General features: G+C 33.8%; 1 protein-coding gene across 2 annotated transcripts in view; it reads right to left on the reverse strand.

Annotated features, from left to right (window-relative positions):
* Positions 1-387: 387 nt before the first annotated feature.
* Positions 388-26,426, reverse strand: part of EEA1 (early endosome antigen 1) — a 127,018-nt gene continuing 100,979 nt past the window's right edge. For both annotated transcript variants that reach the window (XM_078076408.1, XM_078076407.1), the window contains exons 19-29: positions 25,442-25,772; positions 23,846-23,947; positions 21,865-22,059; positions 15,686-15,868; positions 9,811-9,996; positions 8,465-8,596; positions 7,012-7,197; positions 5,791-6,029; positions 5,406-5,526; positions 4,708-4,806; positions 388-4,006 (exon numbers count right to left, since the gene is read on the reverse strand). In XM_078076408.1, coding sequence (XP_077932534.1) covers positions 3,884-4,006; positions 4,708-4,806; positions 5,406-5,526; positions 5,791-6,029; positions 7,012-7,197; positions 8,465-8,596; positions 9,811-9,996; positions 15,686-15,868; positions 21,865-22,059; positions 23,846-23,947; positions 25,442-25,772 — 1,897 coding nt within the window. In that variant the 3' untranslated portion in view covers positions 388-3,883. The remainder of the gene's footprint in view (positions 4,007-4,707; positions 4,807-5,405; positions 5,527-5,790; positions 6,030-7,011; positions 7,198-8,464; positions 8,597-9,810; positions 9,997-15,685; positions 15,869-21,864; positions 22,060-23,845; positions 23,948-25,441; positions 25,773-26,426) is intronic.

Here is a 26,426-nt window from a genome sequence, read left to right on the forward strand (position 1 = left end):
TCACCACAACAAAAACTAATGATGTATTGTATGGTGACTAACATAACATAATAAAATTTTAAAAATAAATAAATAAATAAATGCTCACCTGGGTACTAAACTTAGATAAACAATGAAAGAAGGAATTACTTCAATATTGTTTAATATTTCTTTGTAGTTGTTAATTTTCCACAATAATGAATGGAATGAAAAGGGAATGTCTTAAGCAAAATGGCTTTAGTAATTTCTCTTGATATTATGAACTTAATTACTATTCTAAGTTAAACATCAAAGCTTACCCCATCTACATCCAAGTAGAAAGTTCTAACATTCTGTAAATATATACAAAATGGTTACTATTTTGTACTTTTTTTAAATAGGCAAAATAATTTACAGTCACAGAATACATCTACTAGAAAGAAATGGTTTTTTAATATCATCTTTAACAAATTAAAAAAAAAAACAAAAGCAACAATTCAGTAAGGATCCTTCCATTGTTCTTTATACAGATTTAAATGCTGTTGTGTAATTTATCAGTTACATTTATAATCAATAACCATCCACTCACTGAGTTTAGAAATTACAGTATTTACTGAGCTAAACTCTCTCACAAAATAAGGCACAACTACATGATCACAAGTAGTAAACACAATACAAATAATGAATCCAAAACCTAAATGAGAAAATACTCATGCAAAAGTTTCTATAGAAACTATGAATATATGATCCAGTTCAAAGAAGTACAGAATGTCATATACATAACTGCATCATGTTACAATAAATTCATTACTTCTACACGGAAAGAACTTAGCTATTTCCAATTCTTTTTTATACAATTTTACATAAATTTAGTAAGTTTATGCACAATATTCACATCTGCAACAATAACAAATTGATCATTAAAATTCAGGCAAAGGGCAATTAAGACACGATAATGTGTGGCACATTATAATTACAGAATACCATTCATCAAGTTCATGTCTAGGAATACTAAATTGATGGCACATTTAAATCTTATGGATCAAATCATCCATGGTTTTATAGCCAAAGTGCATTAAAAAAAAATTGCTATAGTCAAACAGGTCTTGAATATCAAAATATATGATAATCTGCTCTCCACTTAAAAGCTAAACATTTTTATGCAAATGCAAAGTTAAAAAAAAAGTGGCTTCCAAGTTCTCAAAACTATAAAATAATCTTAAAGCCTTTCTAAGACAGATGGGAAACTAACAAATTTGGCAGTTACTATTTAACATTACTGTGAGGAAACTATTAAACTAGCTAATTCCACATTAAGAGGTAGTTGAACAAAATGTTATTTGTACACTGCATTGAGGTCTTTGTGTTTGTTTCCCTCTTTTTTCTTCAAAATGAACTAATCCTATACCAGCAGCTTTGTCTTCTTCCCAGTAAAGGAAATCTGTAGGTATAGTTTACTGTACACTAACCCAGCAAGATTTGAATTCACATTTCTGTGCTGGGGTTTGGGATTTACTAACACATGATGCCAACAGACTTTGCATTAGAGCCAAGAGCTCAGACGTGCCAGTTACAATTCACTGACAAATAATACCAGCAAACACCTAAAATGTAGAGACAGTAAGAACTCAGAAGATGGCTTTTTAATTAAAAGAAAAAGAAAATCCTTTCTGTTTCCAAAACACCTTAAATTAGTGAGAGTTAATAAGCAAAAAAAAAAGTTTCATGTCTAATATGATTAGTATAGTAGCCTACGCTAAATTGTTCAGGATCTATGAAATGAGATCAGCTAGATGAAAACTAGAAAATGACTCAAACACATATGATTTTATTTGTTGTCCTCCCCACAATTTTGGGGGAATCTGTGGGTGGGGGGACAAGACAGGAAAAAGCCTTCAGGGAACCCAATTAGGAAATGAAGTGAACAAATATTCGAATCTAGAATCCTCATGAAGTTTTATGATCTTTAAAAAAGAAAAAAAAAAATATGGTGCTATGAATATCTATTTTTCCAACGTAGAAAGTTTCTAAGTTTCACACTAAGTTTCTTATGTGTTAAAGTATAGAATTAAGAGTATTTGAAGAGTATATGAAAACGCTTAAATAATTTTAGCTCAATTTATATTATCCAACTATTATTTTTAATAAAGAATCATTGTAGTTCTTCTTTATACAAGCTCAAGGATATATGTTTATCTAAATCGAGGGACTCAATCAGGGTCCTTAATAGCTACTGACAACAGGATTTACTTAAATGGGTTTTTTTTAAATAATTAAATGAATATACGACAATCTCTTTTATTCATAGATGTTACAGGTAAAGCATAAACATAACTTTATTTCAGCATGATATCTGAAAGCAAGTGTGTATGATAAACCATTGCAAATGAAATATTAAGTCCCATCCTTCCCTGCTACTATTACCAAATGATTACACTGCACAAATGGATAACCTTATATTTTTTTCTCTAGAAAGAATAAACCAATATTAATGACCTCTCTACAGATGTTTTCCAATTTGCCAAATTAATAAGACCATGATAAATTAAAGTTCAATTCCATTGTTCAGCAAACAAATAAGCTAACTTTTAATTATCCTTAATTAGCCATTCCATTTCAGTTCTGATTATAACTTTGGGATTCCCAAATACATTTGTTTTTGGCGGTATTCTCCTCTCCAGCTGTTACTTCAAAGTAATTTCATATCAGTATTTTTGCGAAGTAAAAAGATTTACCAGCTGATATGGAACCCCAAATTCACAACTATTTTAAATTTAAGTCAAGTTCACAACTTTCAAAAATGTTTCCCTATTAGGTAAGAAGAAAATATAAAGTAGACTATTATTTAATGTCTCCTTACCGTTTGTATTTGTTTTCACAGATAAGACTAGAGCGATATCAGTTACTGGCTTTAAGATGCAAAATAATAAAACAATAGTGAAGCTGAGCTATGCTTGGAAAGGGTAAGTCAAAAAAAGGGAAAAAATAGATCCATTAAAAAAGCAAACTCAGATTCCCAAAGATGCAGGAGAGACAATATGAGGGTATAATATAAAGGCTAATCTCAGAAAACTTCCCACTTGCAAGAAACTGAGACAAGAACCATTATACAATTTCTATTATTCATCCTCCATCTGGGGGTGAGGGTGAGAAGTTTTATAGAATTCTTAATTGAGAATATGTGAGAGTTTAAAAATGAGATAGAAAAAGACAAAGAAAAAGAAAAATTAACCCTAATCTTTAAAATACAACCCCAGGATAACCATAAAGTGAGCAAACTGATTTTACAGAGATTTTCATAAAATCTACCCAAGAGAATTTAATCAATATTGTTAAAACAAAAATCATGTTCAAATTCATGGTTAATACACATTTCAACATAAACTGTATTTAGAACACTTGAGCAGTAAATTTATAACATAACAATGCAATTGAGCTATGGACCTATATATAAGGAAAAAAAGTTTTATAGTTCTGTGCATGACTTCACGAAGAGTATTTAATATAATTAATGTGCTATTGTGCAACATATATCACCCATGTACATTTTTGTATACTAAATTTGGGAGAAAGAAGTAAGCTATGGAAGTGTATTCATGTCATTTGTGAACAATGAAATAATATTTAAAAAAATACATTGCTATTTTCTGTCCAAAGTTTATTTACATTTCATTGGCTAATTCTAAACTTGGCATGAAAGCTGTTCCAGGGGTTAAATGGAAAAAAGTAATTAAAGATGAGCCCAAGTCTCACAAAAATAGAAGAGTTTTACTTGATATTGATAACATTCCAAAATATATGAATTCTAATTTGGTCTAATATTGCAACCACTGTCCAAATCAAATAGTAGTCCAAGACCTCTATTAAGTGCATTTATTAAAAATCTAATGTTAGTGTAATACTACTCCGACGTTGTGGTAACCCATTATCCTTGCAAGTCATTGAAACATGCATCACAGACACGAACAGGCTTCTTGGAAGAAGGAGTTAAGGCATTTTTGGCTGAACACTCAGCACAGAAGATATTTCCACACTGTCTGCAGTGATGCTGTAAATGAGAAAAATTAAACAATTTCAAGCATAAAAACAGTAACAAAAGCATTATGAGACTAGAAGAATACTGCAGACTGCACTGTGAAGGTATACTAACTTTCAAGTGATTAGTGTATTATTTAATAATATAATATTTCAATACATCAATTTAATCCCTTAGTTAATCCCTATTTACTAGATACTGTGCTAAACATTTTATATGGAATTTATCATGGAATTCTCAAAAGAACCTTAAGAGGCATCTAAAAAGTGATAATAAAACACCTCATTCTACCAGGTGAAAACCATTCCTATTTGCCAAGTGTTTTCAGGCATAATTTCGTCAATAGGAATATAAACCTGAAAGATCACATGGTATTATTTAGAATAAATTTTTTTTAATCTCTACTTTTTTTTAAAAGAACCCAATGATGACTAAAACATGAGTTTAATACTGGCCCACTGGTTCAGAAAATGATTATTCCAGAGAGCAACTCAACAGGAAGGCAACGACTAAATTTAAAACTAAAACTCAAACACATACGCTGACCAGAAACTAGACTGCATAAAATTTAATGATTCTATACAGCTGTAAAATTTCAATAAATAGAAAATGTTTTTAATCTGTCAAATGCAAGATTCTGTTGATGGTTAAAACATTCACTGATACTGAGAAATAAAATCCAGAACCACAGCAATATGAACAAAATCATTTACCCGTCTCACTGTTACTGAAAAGCCTTTCCCACAAGCCATACAGTTTTGCACTTCATTGTCTTCAGCCCATTTCCTATTTAACGCTTGCGTGTGTTTGATCTGTTTAAAAAAAAACAAGTGCCCAGGCATTATAATATTCAACATTTTGAAGAACGATGCGTAATTTCTAATTTGGTGCCCAAGTTTTATAAAATTTTGACTTATAAGCACCATGGGCTAAAACTTTAAAAATCAGAAATACTTTGGTCATTTTCCACTATCAAAAGTTGCTACATTCTTAAGTCTGAATGACAAAAATAAATAAAGTAAATCAAATTTTAGTCCTCAAAGACATTGGTCATTTCTAATCTTTAGTGATTTCCTATCCATTCTAACCTTAATGATCAATCCTTTCTGGGCACCAAGCCGATCACTTCTTTTACAAATAGTGACTCAACTATTCCTTGGTGCTTCTGAATTTTCCCAGTACTGACAATTCATGAATGACAGGGCTTTCTAACTAATCCCAGGGGTCTCTCAGACAAATTCTGTATCGCTTGAACTTAACTACCCATAACACCTACAATACCGCTACACAGAAAGTCACCATTCAAAAGTATTTATTAAATATCGGAGATATTTTTAAAGATTGAAAATATGCTTTTCACTAAAAGTTAATTCTGGACTGAAAAGCAGCCTCACGTTACCAGATGACCTACTTGAAGGGACTGATTTTCTCTGCCCAGCTCCTGCACTGCTGCAGTGGTATTATCCAGCTTTCTCTGCAATTCTAGGACTTTGGTTTGAAGCTTTTCTATTTCACCTTCTCCTTTAAGACATCTAGAATAGATTGCAAAGACATTATTTTTTTTTTAATGATAAAGATCCTTCTAGAACATAGATAATAAACTACTTCAGTAACTTCAAATATAATACATGAATTTCAACTATCTGATTATTTTAAGAGTTAGTTTTTAAATGGTTACATAAATACCTATAGGACCCACATATTTTTCTCAAGACTTCTATTTAAAAAAATGTGAAAAAAAACATCTTTTCGTCACTTAGAATAGAAATAAACTGATTTGACTAGACATCAATCACCTTTCTAGTAGTGCTCTCCTTTCATCCTGATGATTCTGAACTGTGGCTTCTAATACTGCAATTTCACCCCGTAAGTCATCCGTCTGTTTCTCGAGCTCACTGACTCTCCGCTGACTGGACTGCCACTCCTTCTTTACAGTGCCTAAGTTTTCATTTAATGCTGTAATCTGCATGGTAAGTTTAGCTTCATTTTCTTCATGCTTCTTCATTCCTATTTCTTTTTCTTTTATTTCAGAATGCTGAGAAAAGGAAGAACAGTGAGGAAAAAACCTATTACAAAAGTAATGCAAAATAAATTTAATTAGCTATTGAATTTAAAGTATTGGCAACATAAATAGTATTACTTCTTCAGAAAGAAGGCAGGAGAATGTATTTCATTTTACACTAATAAAATTGATTCCAAAAACATCTGTGTAATCTGAACTGGCTCAAAGGCTATTATGCTGAAATGATGGTCACCAAGCCTCTTATAACACCAATTAACATAAAGCAATGTGAGATTTTCCTTTTCTCACTAGAGCAGGGGAACAACACATAGTTAGGGATAGCAAGGTGTCCTGGACACAAAGCTGGCATTTTCCGTCTCAAAATCCACATGCATCTTTTTCTCTATCAACCTGCCAAAAACTGAACAAAACAAAAACAAAAAACAAACAAAAAAAATACAAACCCTTCAAATCACTGTGTGAACGTGAAATTGCAAATCTTCAACTAAAACATACAGCACTCAAGTTATGTGGGGCTATTTGGATTTAATTCAATAGAGGAAAGCCAGATGCTTCCCATTTTGGCATGCACAATTTAGGGAAGGAAAAGTAGACTTTGGTCATCAAAATTCCAAACTGAAGTTTCCGTTCTCCCTTATCAACGTTCACTTTGACTAAAACAAATGAGTTTAACATCATTAGCATTCATGCCATTTACCTCAACCTACATAGTTGTGGATTTGTTTTTCTGGCACTGAAAGTGTTTTTTGTTTTTTGTTTTTTGAATTATGTTTTATTGAATCTTCACTTATATAAACCAAAATATAATTCAAGACTAAAATATTTCCAAGTACATATCAGCTATTTAAACAAATCAGATCTCTTTTCTCAATCAAAAATTAAAATGCTAGGTAAGAGCATTTAAATCCTAACTTCTAAGTAGAAAAATCCTTTCTTATTGGATTGACATACAAAATCAATCACAAAACACATTCCCCACCATTAACTTACTGACCAGTTTAGCTTCCTTCTCAGTAAATTCTTTCTTCATCTCATCTTCTTCCTTTTTCACCTGCTCTTTTAGCATTTGCTGGTTTCTCTTCTCCTGTTCAAGGGTTGCCTTCAAGGAATCTACTTTCCCTTGAAGCTCTAATTTCTGCTGAATCAAAAGCTGTTTGGCATCCTTGAGATTTGTTACCTCCTATTGAAAAAGGCCAAAAATAAATCATCCTTTATGGTAAATATTTCCAAATGTAGCTGAAATGTAGACAAGTTATCATAACAATATATACAATATGAGTTTTAACCTCTTCTCTTAGGAGACTCTTTTTTTTTTTTCCTTAAAGTTCACTATTTTAAACAATTGGTTAAAAAGATGCAAGATTATTTACTTCCTGCTCAACAACCATTTAAATTCAAGTAATAACTTTACATGCGTGTTTTGATTCAATTATGTGAAAAACTTCTACCCCCTATTTTCCCTTTCTTCACTTAGCAAGCATTCATTGGTCACCGCTGAGGCATCAAACACTGTGTTAGGTTTTAAGAATATATATAAAAATGAATTATATACATTATCTGCTTTAAGGAAGTCATGGTGTATAAGAATATAATGATATAAAAAGATAATTATAAAGCAAAATGGTAAGTATATTGGTAGATGTAAAAGGTAGTGAGAGCACTTGAGAGAATTTAACCTTTCTCTAAGAAAATTAGTAACTTTTTACAAAGCAAATTATAGACAATTAGTTTTTTCAACTGGCACCCTACTTACGCTTATGACAGGAAAAACGTTCAGAACAGATTATTAAAGATTTTAGGGAAGAAAAACTATTGAAAAAACAGAATCCCCTAAAAATCTTAATTTTAAACTCTCATATATTTTTAAGCTTACTATCTATAAGCATAATTTTCCAAATCAATAGCTCTCTTTTTTATTTTTTTAAGTAGGCTCCATGCCCAGCACGGAACCCAATATGGGGCCCAAACCCACGACCCTGAGATCAAGACCTAAGCTGAGACCAAGAGTGGGATGCTTAACCAACTGAGCCACCCAGGTGCCCCCCCATTTTTTTTAATTTAATTAGGCTCTACACTGGGTGTGGAGCCCAACACAGGGCTTGAACTCACAACCCTGAGATCAAGACCTGAGCTGAAATCAAGAGTAGGACACTTAACCAACTAAGCCACCCAGGCGCCCCTAAATTAATAGCTCTCTTGATTATTTATCATCTCAACAAATCTAAACTTTTAGAGTTACTTTGCTTCATTCAGTAATTTGAAAACGTAAGGAACATAGTTTCAACATATGTATACAGATACTACGCAACACAAGGGTGAGAGCAAGAGTATTTGTCAAAACGACAAAACAATGTGGCACATAGTAGGTTTTCAATAATATATGTATTTTTTAATTTAAATGACAATAATACAGTACAGAGGGAAGAACAATGATTATCTTAACATACCTTTATGCTTTCTTGCTTGTGGGACTTGAGTTCTTCACTCAATTTAGCAATTTCTTTTTCCTGTCTACACTTAATTTCCTCTATCTCTGCCAATTTAGATTTTTCATTTACTAGTTCTTTCTCTTTCAGTGACTGTAGAAAAATAATCAAAAAGTAATTTTAAAATAAATACTTAACTGAAAATCAATGTAATAAAACTGTCTCTGCCCCTTTCTACCTAAGTTAACTTGAGCAAACTACTTACCCTCACTTGCCTCTATGTCCTTATTTATATAATGTGAACAACAGTAAGATCTTTATAAGCATTAAATAGTTACTGTTAATACCATAAAATGAATAGTGTCTGGCCAAAGTAAGAACACTATAAAATTTAGCCAAAACTACCATTCTTCTCGTTAATGCTGTTATCATTACTATTATTACCAGCAATATCTTTATTTAAGGCACCTAGCTAGTAGTATTACATATTATCTAATTTAATATTTATACTAAATAGCTCTTTTTAATCCTCATTTGATAAGTAAAGGAACAAAGGTTTAGAGAAGTTAAGTAATCTATTAGAGGTACAGTCAAAACTATAACAAGGTCTGACTGATCTCTAGCCCTTGCAGTTAAAGGCCTATATGCTATAGTTGTCTCAGAATTTTCTAAACTTGAGGCACAAATCATGACTATCATGTCAGCTTCAAACCCCTGCCCCAACAAAAGCATCCCCCAATTTTTTAAATTAAAGAGACTTTCAGGAATTGCACAATTAAGATATACCAATGAACTTCTGAACTTGTATACTTCAGAATAATATCCTATCAGCTGATGGAAATATGTGATTTCAACTATGAAGCCAAAAATAAAATGCTTCCTAGAATCTGAATTTCTCTTTCACATAGCATTTTAACTGACTTTTAAAGGTATTGGTCATATAATAGAAGGCTTTCCACTCTATAATTTAGCATCATTTATGTAAAATATACTCCTACTTCCCTTAGAAAAAGCTGGCTCTAAATTTTAAGAATTATAAGCATAAGAATTCTAGAAAGTGTTATATAAGGTAGTTATGGAGCTATAAAACCTGTTTTAAATAACCAGGGGTCTATGGTGTGAAAAAGATTTGTTTGTAAAACTAAAAAGAGCAGTAAGAAAATGAATAGAAATGACAAGGGAGCTATTAAGAAGTACTTCATAGCATCAAATTCCAATACCACAAGTACTGTGTCAGAAACTAGAAGCCTATCTAAGGAGAGCTGTTGAAGATAAAGGTGATGCCTGTATCGGTAAGAGGTCTGACTGGACGATTTCTAAAGCCATTGTAACTGTCAGATTCTAGATTTAGTCAGAAAATGAAATACCTTCTCTTTTTGAATATCCTGTAGTGTTTTACACTGCTCCTTCAACTGCTGTTCTTTCTTTGCGGACTCCTGCTCCAACGTAGCCTTGGCGGTTTTCAATTCTTGAATCAATTTATTTTGGTTTCCAATTTGATTTCTGTTTGAAATCAAGTCCTCCTGTGCTAGAGAAAGCTTCTCTTCTACAGACTTATAAAAACAATTTCCCCAAATTATTATATGTCTTTTTTTGTTTTTAGCAAATTTCAACAGAAACAACAGTTAGCATAAGCACAGTAAAAAGCAATATACTATAAAAAGATAGCTTGTTATGCCCTTCAGTAAGATCAGGTAAAAGAGAAAGAACACTAGACAAATCTCTTAACTCTCCTGCCTATGGAAAACATTTTAGTGTAAAATATTTAATAAAACTGAAGCAATTCGAAAACCTTTAGAAATAATCTGTAAGTATTACTGGCTAAGTGGTATTAAGGAATATCAAATAAGAAGGGATCGTATCAAACACACTCAGGAGATATATACATATATATATATAAACATACATATATGTTTATATATGTGTGTATTTATATATGTATTTGTATATGTGTGTATTTATATTTATGTTTACATATATATATATAAAATTAGGAGATATGGGGAGACATGAAAACAAACAATTTAAAAAGAGATGTAGTTAAATGCTACATTACATATACACATACGTCTTACAGGACCTATGATGTCCCTTAACATGCTGAAATCTTCAATAAACAGAAAGGGTTTTTATCTTGGGGAGAAAAAAAAAAAACAACTGTATTTCACAGCTGCTAACCTGATCAAAGTGAACCAAAAGAAGAAAGTCTACCAGACATCTGGGGCTCTATTTCTGACAAGGCCATTAGCCCAGCCTCTTAACTTCCCATCTATGTGGTAGAAGTAGTGCTGTTAGTTAACACCGCCATAGGTACTGACTGTTCTAAAGCCCAAATATTTTGCAAAGCCAAAGCCGGTGAAAAGGGCAAACTTTTTGACCTATTAGGTTTCATTTTGGGGTAGATATAGCAACAGGTGGGTAATGGAAAATGGCAGGAATCTTGCCACTTTCAGTGGCAATTGCAAAGAATCAGCAGGGAGGAAAAGGAACTCTAAGATGCTCTCCCACCATCTGGAAGAAGTTCATCTTTCTTATTCTGGAGATACAGCTCCTTTGGAAAGGAGGCAGAAGATATAATCTAGGAAAGATCCCTGCTGGCTAGGCTCGGCTATAGTAAGCATTCAAAGAAAAAAAAAATAGATGAAAAATTTTAAAATGAAGACCTTATTTAAGGAGTTTCTCAAGCTTCCTGAAAGAGAAAGTTTATTCCTTACAAATAAACCCAGTTCAGAAGTCTTTCTGATATAAATGAAATTTCGATTTCCCATTTAGTGTTCCAGTGAACACTAAAAACTCTAAGGCTTCTTTTCCAAAAATCCTTAAGTCACTAGTCCTTCACTGATCAAGCAGCTAAACCACTGATTGAGTGTACTCTTAAGGTAGACAGGGAGGTAAAAAATAGTCCTTGACTTAAAGAAGTTGGCTCTGAAGCCTGAAAAACAGAACCAGCATGTAAAATGGAAGCTGTACATGCTAGGAGAGCATTTGCTATGTGTCAAATGAACAGAGAAACAATGAGTGTGAGAACTCCGCCTGGAATGTGTTTACAGAAGGCTCCATGGTACATGTGGGAACTGGCATAAGCATCACAAAGGGATTTCAAGTAAAAATAATTAAAATTTGACAAAGCCTAGCCCATACAGTTCATAGCAATTATCAGCTAATAGGGGTCCTGATCTAACGCTAAAGAATACCAAGGCTTGCTAGAGCCTGAAGTTAACAGTACCCCCAATCTCGGCCCAAAAGAATTCCAAACTGCTCATGGTATAAATAACATCCAATAAAATTTTAAATTCCCAAAAACCCAGTGACTAAATGTTTAAAATCAAGCTCAAAATCTGCACCATTCTTTTCAGAAGATGTAGAGACATGTTGCTCTACCCTGTCTCTGAATATTCATCTCTGTCATTCAGTGATATCCTGCCATGCATTTTAAATATTCCTTCTATCTTTCTTGTTGCAGGCCATGTTATTTTCATCTGCTCAGCATCTCTTCCCTTAGGGAACTCCCCTCTCCTAATCAATGGTTTTGTGGGCCTATCTTTAAGCCACTTACTCACACTGGAACAGGCAAATCCCTGAGTAGATCAACTACCAACCTTGACGCTGAATACCACCATCACGTTATAGTAGTGTAGCTAAAAAGGAATTTCTGGAGTGTTCTGTGATAGCTACTGTTGTCTGCTCAACAATTTTTCCCTTTCTTCTTTCAAAATAAAACTTAAAATTTTAGTTATTACTTTTTCTTAATGTCTGATTAAATGACATAAGGAATGGTATTGGCTAAAGGTTTATATTTAATTCTAAACTTATTATCTTAGAATTTTTGCTTCACTCAGGGTACAAAATTTAAGTTAAATTCCACTTCTACCTTTCTTCATCAGTAAAGAATAGTACACAGCATAGCCAATTTGAAATATCCAGTCAACAAACATAAGTATTTCATAAATATTCCAGCAGATGGGGCTAAAGGCATAGATCAGGCCAGCCTGTCTTCCATTCTACTGGTGTCTTGAGTACACTGTCAGCCCACAGATGGCAGCCTTGACTTAGGTAGGTGTCATGTTACAAAGTTCTCAACCTCTCCCTTCTCACCTCTATGCAACAAGATCATGTAACATCCCTGAAGCAAAAGAAAAATAATGGCTGATAACCATCTCTTATTCTGGTCCATAAATATCATTTGAAGTTCTCTAGGAATTTTTTTTTAACTTCCTAAGTAGTTCCGATACTTTTGGAAGCATTAATTATAGAATTCAGCAATATTCTATTTTATATTTAAAAATCCTAGTGAAATGATGATAAAAGAGTAAAGGGCTATGAATCAGAAGAACTGAGATCTAATCATGGGTCTGTTATTGTGCAACTCTGGGCCTGTCACAAACCACACCAGGCCTCAGTCTCATCTGCAAAAAGAGGCTTTGGAATAGAAGATCTATCCATGCCTTTTAATAGTTGAAAAACTCCTCAGCAGCCTTATCCCTCTGCCTTTCTCTTTTTGTCCAAACATTTGAATTTTTCTTTCATGTATAAAGTTATTAGTATCCAGCAGTTTTCAAGCATAATAAAAATAGCTGTTAGCTTAGTGAAAGAATGTGATCTAAGAGATCTAAGTGCTGTCACCATGTTATGCTCTTGGGTAAATAACACACCTGTATGGGGGAAAAAAAAAAGTATGATTTCTATAGGAGTTATGCAATCAATCATTAAGCTTCATCTCCTTGATCAGCTAAACATCCTTCTAATTCATCCACATTCTCCATCCTTACTGTTACTGCCCACACCACCATCATGTGTACCTGGACTCTGCCAAGTGTCCTCTCAGCCTCCACACTCAGCCCTGTTGCTCCACAATCCATTTCTTATCCTCAGCCAGTCACTGGCCTAAGCTATAGATCTAAGCATATCTTTTCTGTGGTCCCTACTGCCTTTAGGATAAAGTCCAAACTCTTCCACAGACCTTCCATGACTTTCAATAATGTTACAAAGAAAAAAATACCAATAATTTAAAGCTACTTAGAGAGTACAGCAAATAAGACACTTTCTAAACATCAGGTGGTATTTTTTTCTCATAACAACTCGGTGCTACGAAAATTCTTTGACCCAAGTTTCCTATTTCTCTGTCAAATCATTAGTCACCATTGATTCCTTCAGTTACCTTGTGGCCTATCTGTATTCAGCCCTCCTGTTTCACCCAGTCTCTCTCATTCATCTCTTCTGCTCCAACCTCTTGAATTTAAAGCCCAGTCTAATCAATTCACACCTTGATAAATGGAATTTATGGAGAAAGGGAGATAGCCTCTTAACTAATCTCCCTACCTCTAGTTTACCCAGATCCAATCCAAGCTGTTTATAAACCTCTTCCAGGTTAAGTTGTCCAAAGCACTATTTTCTTCATTTTATTTCTCTGCTTAGACTCTTCATTCCACCCCACCCCCCATATACAGTCCAACCATCCTTGCTAGGCATCTAAAATACTTCACAATTTGATCCCAATCTTTTTTAACTTAATCTCCAAACACAAAACAGCATGCTAGCCAACTGGTAACTGCCTCCTGGCTCTGCTCATTCCCACTGCAGCACCTTTTCTCAAATGTGCCTGAGTTAAATGACCTTCCTCAGGAGTCTCTATATATTCAAATTCTATATATCCTTGAGAACCTATCAAGTCCTACCTCCTTCTAAAGCCTTCCCTATAACAGCCTATGATAAAATATAGACATACTATATTTATACGTATTATATATAAATAACCTGTGATTTTCAACAAAATTTTTCAATAATGTACTTTAAACAACAACAAAAAGAAACAAAAAGCATAATATTTCACCATGACAAAAAGAGAGAGAAAGAGAGGGAACTGGCTGAATCTTCTGGGAGAGAACACAAATGTTCCATTTACCTTAGAGAACTCATACCTTAATGCTACATAAAAATTATCCTTTTTCCATATCCTTTATTTTAATAAACATGATACTTTAATCAAATAGTACTGTCAAGAAAAAGGTTTCCATATATGTTTAGATAATTAAGGTTAAGTTTACTTTGAGTTATAATCTCCTAATTTTATTCATTAAACATTCTGGTAGTCTTGGGAAGTTGACCAATATATAAAGGCAGTATTGCCTGACAAGCAACAGTAAAATTGCTTGCATTTTCACAAGTGGTTTACATTTTAAAAATCCTTAGATTTTTCTAACAGCAGTCTTTTTTATTTATTTCATTTTTTTTTATTTAATTTCAATTAATTAACATACAATATACTCCTGGTTTCAGAGGTACAGGTCTTATAAAATACACAGTGCTCATTATATCACATGCCCTCCTTAATGTCCATCACCCAGTTACCCCATCCCTCTACCCTCCTCCCCTCCAGCAACCCTCAGTTTGTTTCCTATGATTAAGAGTCTCTTATGGTTTGTCTCCCCCACTGATTTCGTCTTGTTTTATTTTTTCTTCTCTTTCCCTATGATCCTCTGTTTTGTTTCTAAATTCCATATATCAGTGAGATCATATGGTAACTGTCTTTCTCTGACTTATTTTGCTTAACATAATACCCTCTAGATCCATCCATGTCATTGCAAATGGCAAGATTTCATTTTTTTGATGGCTGAATAGTATTCCATTGTGTGTGTGTGTACACATATACCACATCTTCTTTATCCATTCATCTGTTGATGGACATCTGGGCTCTTTCCATAGTTTGGCTATTGCGGACATTGCTGCTATGAACATTGGGGTGCAGGTGCCCCTTTGGATCACTACATCTGTATCTTTTGGGTAAATACCCAGTAGTGCAATAGCTGGGTCATGGGGTAGTACTATTTTCAACTTTTTGACGAACCTCCATACTGTTTTCCAGAGTGGCTGCACCACTTGCATTCCCACCAGCAGTGTAAGAGGGTTCCCCTTTCTCCGCAACCCGCCAAGCATCAAACAGCAGTCCTTTTTAAAAATTACCTTTTTACATAAAGATAGCAAAGTCTTTAGATAAGCTTATAATATAGTAGTTAACATATTTCCACATTATTTTACTGTTGCAGATGTTATTTTTAAATGCCTATATTTACTATATATTTTGTAATAATATAAAACAATTTAATTTTTAAAAAGCATGTTACTCCAAAGATAATAATTTAATAGAAAACAAGCATGATATTTGCCCATCTGGACTCAAATCAGTCATTTATAATGAATGTCTATAAACAGCGTACTGAGTTTTTGTGATATATTTTACTATACCTTAAGATCTTGCCTGGTGGCAAGAAGCTCAGATTCCTTCCCATAGAAATCAGACTGAAGCTGTTTTAGATTTTCCTGACTTCTTTCACAGGTATTCTGTAGCACTGACACTTTCTCTTTCTCTGCTGCAAGTTCCTGGGCTGCTTGTATTGACTGCTGCTGTAGTTTACTCTCCAGCTCTGTCTGGAACATCCAATAGTCATTTACAACAATGTGCATATAGAAAACCACTTACGAATATAAAATGAAATCCACACAACTACGAAGACTCCTGAGGACAAATTCAATAGCACTTATGCCCTAAAATTCTTCTTTAATAAAGAGTAACTTACTTACCTTATAGTTACAAACTTAAAGATTTACAAGATACAAAATCCAGCAAGTCCCAATTTAAAAACCAAAAAATAAAAAAGCATTAAATAAAGAAAAAAAGCATTTCACTGGGAAGTATCAATGTCTCAGGAGACTAACAACCACATTCTGATGGAAGATGCATGTCCTAGATGCTTTAGAAGATGATATAATTTAAGGTTGAACTAACAGAAATTTCTACATGAAAGAAATAAAAAAGTCATTACTGTGTTGGAAGTATATCATTTCTACTCCTTGAACTTCCAGAATAACTTGGGAAATTCTACAGGTCATCTTTATTAACAACAAGGCAGAAAAAGGAAATCTTGCAAAGGTCTGACTCCTCTAAACTCTAAACTTGTCTTTAGTCTTTAAGAAGATTCAGGAGATATGTACAAATTATGACATAATTAAAATATATGTGTGCACAGTATGAAAATAAGCACTTGGCTTTTAAAATAAATACACAACTTCAATGCAACTTCTGTTGAAATGAGCAATGACCCCTGCTCCAAAATCCAATATTCATGTCCTTATCCACATCTTACTTAACCTCCCAGCAGTACTTGAAATAGCTGATGATGTTCCCTCCTAGAAACATTTTTCAACCTGGTTTCCAGAGCACCTTGTATTTTAGGTTCTCCACCTATCTCATTGGTCATTCCTTCTTAATCTTTTACTAGCTCCTCTTCTTCTGTTTGATCTCTCAATACTATAGGATCCCAGGGTTCTGTCCCTGTCCTTCTTTTATTCTATACACAGTCTCTTTCTAGAAGATCTCAACTACACTCACGGCTTTAAATATCATTTATTTACAACTGACTCCTGAATTATGTCTCTAGCCCCAACCTCTCTGCCTGAACTCTGGGCTCGTTATGACCAAGTACTTCCCTGACATCTCCACTCTCAATGACTGGTGGATATCTCTCTCAAGCAGAACTCTTGATTCCTGACACTGCTCATCAAAAAGCTGCTACTTTCCCCCAATAAACAGGATCATCTATCCATTTGCACAAGCCACAAATGGAGAGTTATTCTTGATTCCTCTTTCCATCATCTCTCATCATCTAATCTATCAGCAAGTCCCAATGACTCAACTTCCAAAATATATTCCCAAATCATCCACTCCTAACACTTTAGTTCATGCTATCATCATGTACTGCTTGGACTACTGCCAACAGTTTTTCAGTGCCTTCTCTGCTTGCTCTGTTATCTTGCTGTAGTCAGACTGCACCATTCTCTGTTCAAAATTCCCCAACTGATTCTAATTATCCTTAGAACAAAGTATATCATTCTCTACTGCCTTATAATCTATAAATTTGCATGTATATGCTTTGGCCCCTGTCTACTTTTCTGAGCTCATTTCCTATTCTTCTTCTTCTCTCCCACTATATTTAATCTATGTTGGTCTTCTGTTTTTAGAAAATACCAAGCTTGCTCTAGTTTAAGGTCTTTGTACTAGTTGTCTCCCTGGACCTTTGTTCAGACAGCTCTTGTCTTTCATGTATCAGCTCAAATCTCTTCAGAGAGGCTTCTTTGATCACCCAGCCTTTAGTAGGACTCTGTCTCATCACTGTATTTCACATCACCTGTTTAGTTTCTTCCCCAAGAAAGTGTAAGCTCCATGAGAACAGGTTCCTTGTCTGTTCATGGCTGTATCTCCAACACCCAGAATTGTGCCATGGCATAAAATAGGTGTCTAGTAATATTTCTTAAATGAATGGATGACAAATAGATTGGAGGTGGAAAAGCCTGGGATGACTATTAATAAGCTACTGTAATAGCCTGGATAGGAGAACAAAATAACCTGGACTAAGACTGTGGCCGTGAAAAATGAGAAAAGGGGATGATTCAAGAGAGCTAGGAGGCAGACTGACAGGAGGTGATGCTAATGCCTATGGAGGAAAGGGGGTTTGACCTCCCTATATGTTATCTCATAACATCCCATGTCACTTCCTTTTCATTTCCTCCAATTTAGATTCTTCAGGATGAAGAATTCCTGGACATCTTTTTTCATCTTGAAGACAATACTGCTCTTACACATTTTCTTCCATAGAATACTACTTCTTTGCTTTAACACTTTTTCTTCTCACAAATCTAGTTTTCTTTCTCTTTAATCACCTTCGTGGCTCTCAACTAAGCCCTCTGCAAAGTCTCACTAATGACCAAAAAGGCCCTTTGGGCTCATATTTGGGCCTTCATTATCTTTACTCTGACAGACTGATTCATTCATTCATTTAAAACAATTGCTGATGACTTTTTTGTCAAAAGACACAGTTCTCTGACCTTGAGGAAACTCAAATACATTAGTGGGGAATTAAAAAAAAAAAACAAAAAACAGATCAATGCAACAGTTTGATAATTGCTTTAATAGAAGTAAACCCAAACTTCCAAAGGAGAATACAGGAGGGTCAGTCATTTACAATTCACCCTTCACAAACTGACCAGTTTTTGCTCTAAAATGGGTCTGATCACATTCCTCCCTTCTTAAAAATCTTTAATCCTCCAATATTAAAATTTTAAAGTGGAAACAACTATACAATATATACTGTGATTTGACTTCATCCAATTCTGGTGCCTTATCCCTCCCCTCACTTCTCCATTTACCATGCACTCCAACAGGTAACGTTCTATAACATTTTCTAAGCTTGCAAAACATTGCTAATATTGTTTTAGCTCCCTGAAAATGTCTAATTTACTTTTTTTTTAACCTTTCAAAATTATAATCATCTCCAAAAGCCCAGTTAAAATGCTAGCTCCCTAGAAAGCCAGTCAAAATTTCCATTAAGTTCTAATTTTTCTCATATTTCTGTTTAAGTTCTGGTTTCATTCTCCTTTATACATTAGTTTTTTCTTTACATACCTACTTCCTCATTAAATTATAAGCTCCTTGAGAGTTGGGGGCCCTATCCTATTCATTCTATATTCCCACAATAGATTTCAAATAAAGTTGGTGCAGGGGCCATTGACTTACTTGCAGGATCCTACTTGCAGGATCCTTGATCAGTGGCTCTCAAACAATTATATATATCCAAAATGTGTGTGCGTGTGTGTGCGTTATCTAAGTGCATGCACATACATATCTATACCCATTTAAACATTGTTTGTTTTTCCTATTTCATTGTGGGCCAGTGATAACTGTCACAGACCATCACTGCAGAGTCGACCATGCACACCAACACACTTAGATCATAGTTTGCTATACTTCCATATAATAACAACAACTATTTTGCTTCTATATTGCACTGGGCACAGTCCTGCATATTTTAAATACATTTTCTCAATCTTTACAACAACTCTACAACTCCATTTTATTTAGCTCAGAAAGATGACTCACTTCCCTATGACCATAAACCTAATGTGTGTCACATGAAATTTAAACTCAAATCTGCCTAGCTCCAAAACTTATCCTGCTTTCCATGCTACACTGATCCTCAACAAAACCAAACTATACTTGCCTTTCAATGATTCTCTAGTTACTGTAAATTCAAAATCTAATTTACAGGGCACCTGGGTGTCTCAGTCGGTTAAGCGTCTGCCTTTGGCTCAGGTCATTATCCCAGGGTCCTGGGATCAAGCCCTGCATCGGGCTCCCTACTTAGTGGGGAGTCTGCTTCTGCCTCTGCCCCTCCCCTCCACTCCTGTTCTCTCTCTGGCTCTCTCTCTCAAATAAATAAATAAAGTCTTTTAAAAAAAAAATCTAGGGCGCCTGGGTGGCTCAGCTGGTTAAGCGACTGCCTTCAGCTCAGGTCATGATCCTGGAGTCCCGGGATCGAGTCCCGCATCTGGCTCCCTGCTCAGCGGGGAGTCTGCTTCTCCCTCTGACCCTCCCCCCTCTCATGTGCTCTCTCTCTCTCTCATTCTTGCTCTCTCAAATAAATAAATAAATAAATAAAATCTTTAAAAAAAAAAAAAAATCTAATTTATAGCAACTGGCTATCCACCCAACACTCCCCAAAATGCCATCCTTCCCAAGGTTAAAAAGTGTGCTCCTTATTTTAGCATCCATACACTAACATAAATTAAGTATAGCCATGGCTGAATGTTTGTGTCCCTGCAAAAGTTCATGTTGAAGCCTAGATCCACACTGTGATGGTATTTGGAGGTGGGACCTTTAGTAGGCCATTAGGTCATGGGGGTACAGCCCTCATGAATTAGTAATTAGGGATTACTGTCCTTACAAGAAGAAACATGAGAGATAATCTCTCTCTCAACCATATGAAGATACAGCAAGAAAGCACCTGTCTACAAGCCAGGAATTGGGTCCCTACCTGACACCGGATATGCCAGTGTCTTTCTATTGGACTTCTCAGCCTACGGAACTGTGAGAAATAAACATTTATTGTTTAAGCCACCCAGTCTATAGTATTTTTGGTAAAGCAATCCAAACTAAGACAACTATCAATAAAAACATTTCCTTTAAATCTCATAATTCTTTTAAGATCTCATAATTCTTAAGGTGTCATCTAGTCAAGCCATGCAAAGTATGGTCAATATACATTAATCATAAATCTAAAAGAAATCATACTGTAACTAATAATTTAATTAAGAAGAAAATGTGCTAAAATAGTTGGGCTTTATTTTTTTTAATTCATGAAGTTATGATGCTATAAAAATGAAGATCTGGGGAATACTTGGATATGGGGATAATAAATTTTGGGGGAAAGAATTACCACAAGATATCAAAGCATACAACAAAATATGTATTGTGATAATTACATCCTGACTTATAATTATATATAACACCAAAAATGCACAGGCAAATTTGTTTACTCTTGTTTGTGTTATTAGAAAATTACTCTTTTGTAAAGTGACATAGCAATAGTTATACAGTGGTCAACATAAAATACCTATTTACAAGGTTAATTTTTTTCCTCTAGTAATGTGATAACCAACTCTTAATGACTTGACATATTTTGTTTGTTCTACATAAGAAAGACTTCATTTCTCGGGACACCTGGGTGGCTCAGTCAGTTAAGCACCTGACTCTTGATTTTGGCTCAGGTCATCATCTCAGGGTCCTGAGATAGGGTTGTGAGATGGAGCCCCCATCAGGCTCCATGGTCAGAGGGGAGTCTGCTTGAGATTCTTTCCCTCTGCCCCTCCCCCCACAACCCCCACCCCACTCTTGTGCACACACACTCTCTAGTAAATAAATAAATCTTTAAAAAAAAAGACAGATTTCACTTCTTTCTTCTTTGTTGACCAATTGACATGCACATACCAACAACAATAGTGAAAAGCTCTTTTTGTTCAAATATTAAGTACAATCCATTTGTCAACTTCTTGTACAGACAAGTATTAAAACACATTTAAGAATAAAAAATAGATGCTCAATAATAAATCAGAATAGTTTATAAATGAAAACCATTAAGATGTAACTTAAAATATCAAACAATTATAACTATATGAAACCAACACGCCTGAATTTTTTTTAATACATACCATTTTGTGGTTTTTGTTCTTAGCTTCCCTTAATAAGAACTTATTTTTAAATTCCTTTAAAATTTTCTAATGCCCTAGAAATGTTGCATAAATTATTCCCATACTATTAAGTGTTAATTATATTATTGTATAAAAAGGTAATTTTATGTCTATCAGATGATTAATTTTAAATAAAGATTATCTAAAAACATGGTTAGTGAATGGAAATCCAGACTTATATATTACATAATTAAGTGCTTTTATACATTAAAAAATACTTAGAAAAATTACTTAGAAAAATTTTGAGCATATATAAATTTTTGTTTGTTGCAACTCATCTGTGTTATCATATTATTAACTGCAAAGATTTTCTTTCCATACAAAGTAAACAAATATATTACTACCTTCTGTGAAATAGCAATTTTAACTTCTCCTTGGAGTGCTTCAATTTGCTTTTTCTTCTGTTCAGTCAATTGCTTTAGCTCATTTATGTTCCCCTGAAGTTGCTGTTCTTCTTTTTCCTTTTGTTTTAAAGTATTCTGGGCCTGTACAACTTGTCCCTGAACTGAATTGAGTTCCACCTTCAACTGATGAGAAGTCTAAAAGAAAATAAAATCTGTTTAGCGTTCATCATCCAATCAAGACACATTTACTGGGTGCCTTCTACACGCCAGGCACTACTCTAGGTAGAAAGTACTAAGCCTGGTGGCCACAGGTGATCAGTAGTAAACCAAAAAAACAAAACAAAACAATCCCTGCCCTCATGGAGCGTTCATAACTGATGCTATTCACTATTAGATAACATGCTGGATTAATCTTCAATATTTGTTTAATCTTACCTTCCTTTCTAACTTATAAGTATATATTTGGATAGAGCTTATAAATGAGTTAGACTAGTATTACCTTGCATCATAGAAAATAGGAACATTAACATCAATCTTTAGGCTGCTGGAATGTCTACTGTCTTTCAAAAATATTCTCAAAATGCTAATTTAGCCTATTGGCCACAGTTAATCAGAAAGAATAGGTCCATATTAACTATGATAAAACTAAAATCATTTCTGGCAAATATGTTTAGGATCTGTCTGATGACACTAAACTATACCATGCAATAGTTTCCTCATTTAGAGACCTGGGGCATATTGTGCTACTACCTTGTTTTTACAATCTACTAAGATATATTTCTGTTCAAAATATAGAAGTCACACTGAGGTTCTTCTGTGGCCAAGGGGAACTACAATGACCTCCCGCCCTTCCAGCCCAAGTCATGTTTTCATGTTTTATGCATATTTCATTATGAACCTAACTTGAGCGTTTGACCATATTCAAAGTTACTTTTTAAAAGTTTCACTGCTACATATGGTTGCTTCAGCTTATCTCCAACACAAAGGGAAATGTTTTTGTGTAAAACAGGAGTCAGGCAGTGTAACAATGATGATGATTACAATATGATAACCAATGATAAAGTGATAGCTAACATTTGAGCATTTATTTTGTTATTTTATTATAAGGGTTCCAAGCACTCTGAAATATATTAACCCATTTATCTCCTATAATAATCCTATAGCATAGATTCTATTATCAGCCCCATTTTACTGCTGAGGAAACAGGAGCACAGAGAGATTAAGTAATCTGCCTAAAACAAGGCAAGACAGCATACCTAGCAAATGGCAGTCAGGATATAATCTGGACAATCTGGATTCAGAGCTTGAGCACTAAGCCACCATAATTTTGCCACTTAATGACTGGCATCTAAAACACAGGTGGTCTTCTTTCAAGCAACAACCAGACTACAATCACATTAAGGACTTCTCGGGACTAGATTTTGCTGCTTTATCAAATCAGATCTCTAGAAAAACTGCATGCCTGGACTCTTAACTGCTAGAGGTAGGTCTTCAGAGAATAACAACTATATATAATACCCATTTATTTACTCATTTGCTTGCTTATTTTGGATGGAGAGCAATAAAAGCATTAACCACAGAAAAATCTGCTGTTATACAACCGTTAACATACCACTAAATATAAATGCCCATGAAATAAAGAGCCGTTAAAAGATTATTTCTATGGAAAGCCTATCAAGATATTTTTCTCAATCATAATAATATTCCTTAATCTAAATTATCTAGTTAAAACTCTATAGTAAGTTGACTCAATTAACTTTATTAATTATAATCCTTTATTTTGGGTCTTTCATTATAAAGTAGCTTAAATCTTTTTAGTAGTAGGTAGAACACAAATGACAATTTTAAACTTTTTTTTTGTGATCCATTATATTTCAGAGAAATAAACCTCCTTTGACTTAAGTATCAGGGTGAAATTATTTTGAAATACAGACCTTATTATTCTTTACATATTTTATGTTACAGAAAAAAAAAATCTTACCTGCTTCTCTTTTTCAAGTGACTTTTTCAGTTCATTCTGTTCCTTAAGTGTGTTCTCCATCTGTACTTGAAGCTGATGCTTTAATTCTTTGCAAGTTTTTTCCTAAAAAATATCAAAACTACATTATACAGTAGATATTTGTAGTAAGTTTAAGAAGTTTGATTTATATGCTTAGTAAGATCCATACATGGAAATACACTAGAATCATTGATGGTTTAGCATGGGATAGAATCATCCATTTGAGTTATGAAACAGCCAAATATTATAGCAGTAAAGGTAGACGGGCAGAAAAAGGTTAAGAGCTTCTATCATCAACCAGCAGAACACTTTGGAAACCACATTTTTATGTCACACAATTAATTACAGTTAATTAACTTGTCATGCTATTTTAAAAGCAGAATAACAAAAGGGGCAGCTGGCTGGCTCAGTTGGTAGAGCATGTGACTCCTGATCTCAGTGTCCTGAGTTTGAGCCCCATGTTGGGCGTGGAGTTACTTAAAAAAAAAAAAAAAAAAAAAAAAAGCTCATAAAAGCAGAATAACAATCTTCAAGGAAATTTTTGTAAAAGAAAGTATTAAAACAATAAAGAATCACATATTATTAAGTATGTGTTTATATTACATATAAATATACATATATATAAATTCATATAAATAAAGAATAATCACAACTTAAGGGAAGATGTACATATAAGAGATATTTTCTCCAAACAGAAAGGAACATAAAAGTAACATACTAATTTCATATATTTTTTGTGATACTAAACACTTTCACTGACCTTCATATTGAAAACAAAAGAATTTTACTTTTGCTGTTACTCTGTTATTCTGGGTTAAAATATTTTTTTTTGAAGATTTATTTATTTATATGAGAGAGAGAGAGAGTGAAAGAGTAAGCATGAGCGGGGGGAGGGGCAGAGGGCGAGAAACTCAAGCAGACTCCATACTGAGCCCAACACAGGGCTAGATTCCATGACCCTGAGATCATGACCTGAGCCAAAATCAAGAGTCAAATGCTTAACCAACTTAGCCACCCAGGCATCCCATGGGTTAAAATATTTCTGAGAATACATTCCCCCATTAAGCATTTCCTGAAACTGTGACTTTTATTCCATATAGTTTAAATATGTTTTATGGTATCTCTAAGACATGGCATTATCTAGAGTTCTAGAACACTCAGAACATTTAGAACATTCATAGAGAATTAGAAAGTTTATAGTACCAGAATTAAAAGTTATCAAGATCTTTTGATTTTTTTTCTGTTTTTTCGGGAAAGAGAATAATGTTTGAACCAGCAGCTACATTCTCTATGAAAATGTCTCTGAGGACTAACAGGCAGCACTCTCTCCCAAATCCAGCATCATACCAGCAATAGACAAAAACTGTATATTTAACTAAAAGTTTCCTGGGCCTCTGGAAATTCTACACACAAACACCAATATCTTTTTCTCAGGTTAAGCAATCCCAATTCTTTTTCTCATAAGAATTATTTAAAATCATTTAAATGTAGGATAAAAAGTCAACAGTGGGTTAAGCAGAAAAACCAGTACATTTTAAATAAAAATCACTTCTACCTAAGTAAACATAAACAACTAACCAAATCTAATATAGCAGCTTTTCCTTTCTGATTTTCCTTTTCAAATTCACTTTTGGAGTTCTTCAAAGAATCAGAAACTTTTGATAAATTGTCTTTTGTTGCAGAAAGCTCTGTCATTAGAGTTTCTTTCTCCATCTTCACTTTTTGTAGTTCTGCTGCCGCTGTTTGAATTTTGTTATTCAATTCCTTGTGCTGCATCTTTGCATCTTGACTTAAATTTTCAATTTCTTGTTTAAGGATTTTTTTTTCTTCCTCTTGCTTGGTAAGCATTTGCTTAATATTTTCAAGGGCTTCAGATTTTTTCTGTAGATCCAACTTTGTACTGGATACTCTAAATATTTAAGAAACAATTTTTTTAAATAATGCATAATTTACCATTCCTAATTTAGCATTAAAAATTAATAATTATTTTTTAATTAATAATTGAGTTTTAAAACTTTCTTGTGTAGCTCAGGAGTAAAAATAATAATTTAATGTCATAAAACCACACAACTGAAAACACCTTAAATCTAATCTGATCATTTAACAGATAAAGATGATTTTCTTTAAGTCAAATAAGTTAAGAGTAACTTAAGGCTTAATCCAGTCTTGTCTATTGCAATGGATGCCCCCCAAAAATGTACATATAGCAGACCCTCTCGTCTACAACAAGGTTTTCCGTGTACCTTAAAGAATTTATTCATTGTGTTAGCCCCCAAGCATATAGAGAACTTTGCCTCTTTCCTTGAAAACATAAAACACATTATGTGTTTTTTAGATATTAAACTTCAAAACACGATTAACCCAGAAATAATAAAGTAAAAAAATAAAAGAAATATTTCATTTCAAACAGAGAAAAGACAAAAGATTTATTTTAATTCTAGAACCTAGCAGATTATACAAGAGACTTGTTATCATTTGTCCCTTAATTTAAGTTTTCTACACCTAAATGAATAAGCTACAAGAATAAGGAAATGTAGATATAGCTTTAAGAAAGTTAAAAACT

The sequence above is a fragment of the Halichoerus grypus genome, chromosome 6, assembly GCF_964656455.1.
Source record: "Halichoerus grypus chromosome 6, mHalGry1.hap1.1, whole genome shotgun sequence".
Lineage (NCBI taxonomy): Eukaryota > Metazoa > Chordata > Mammalia > Carnivora > Phocidae > Halichoerus > Halichoerus grypus.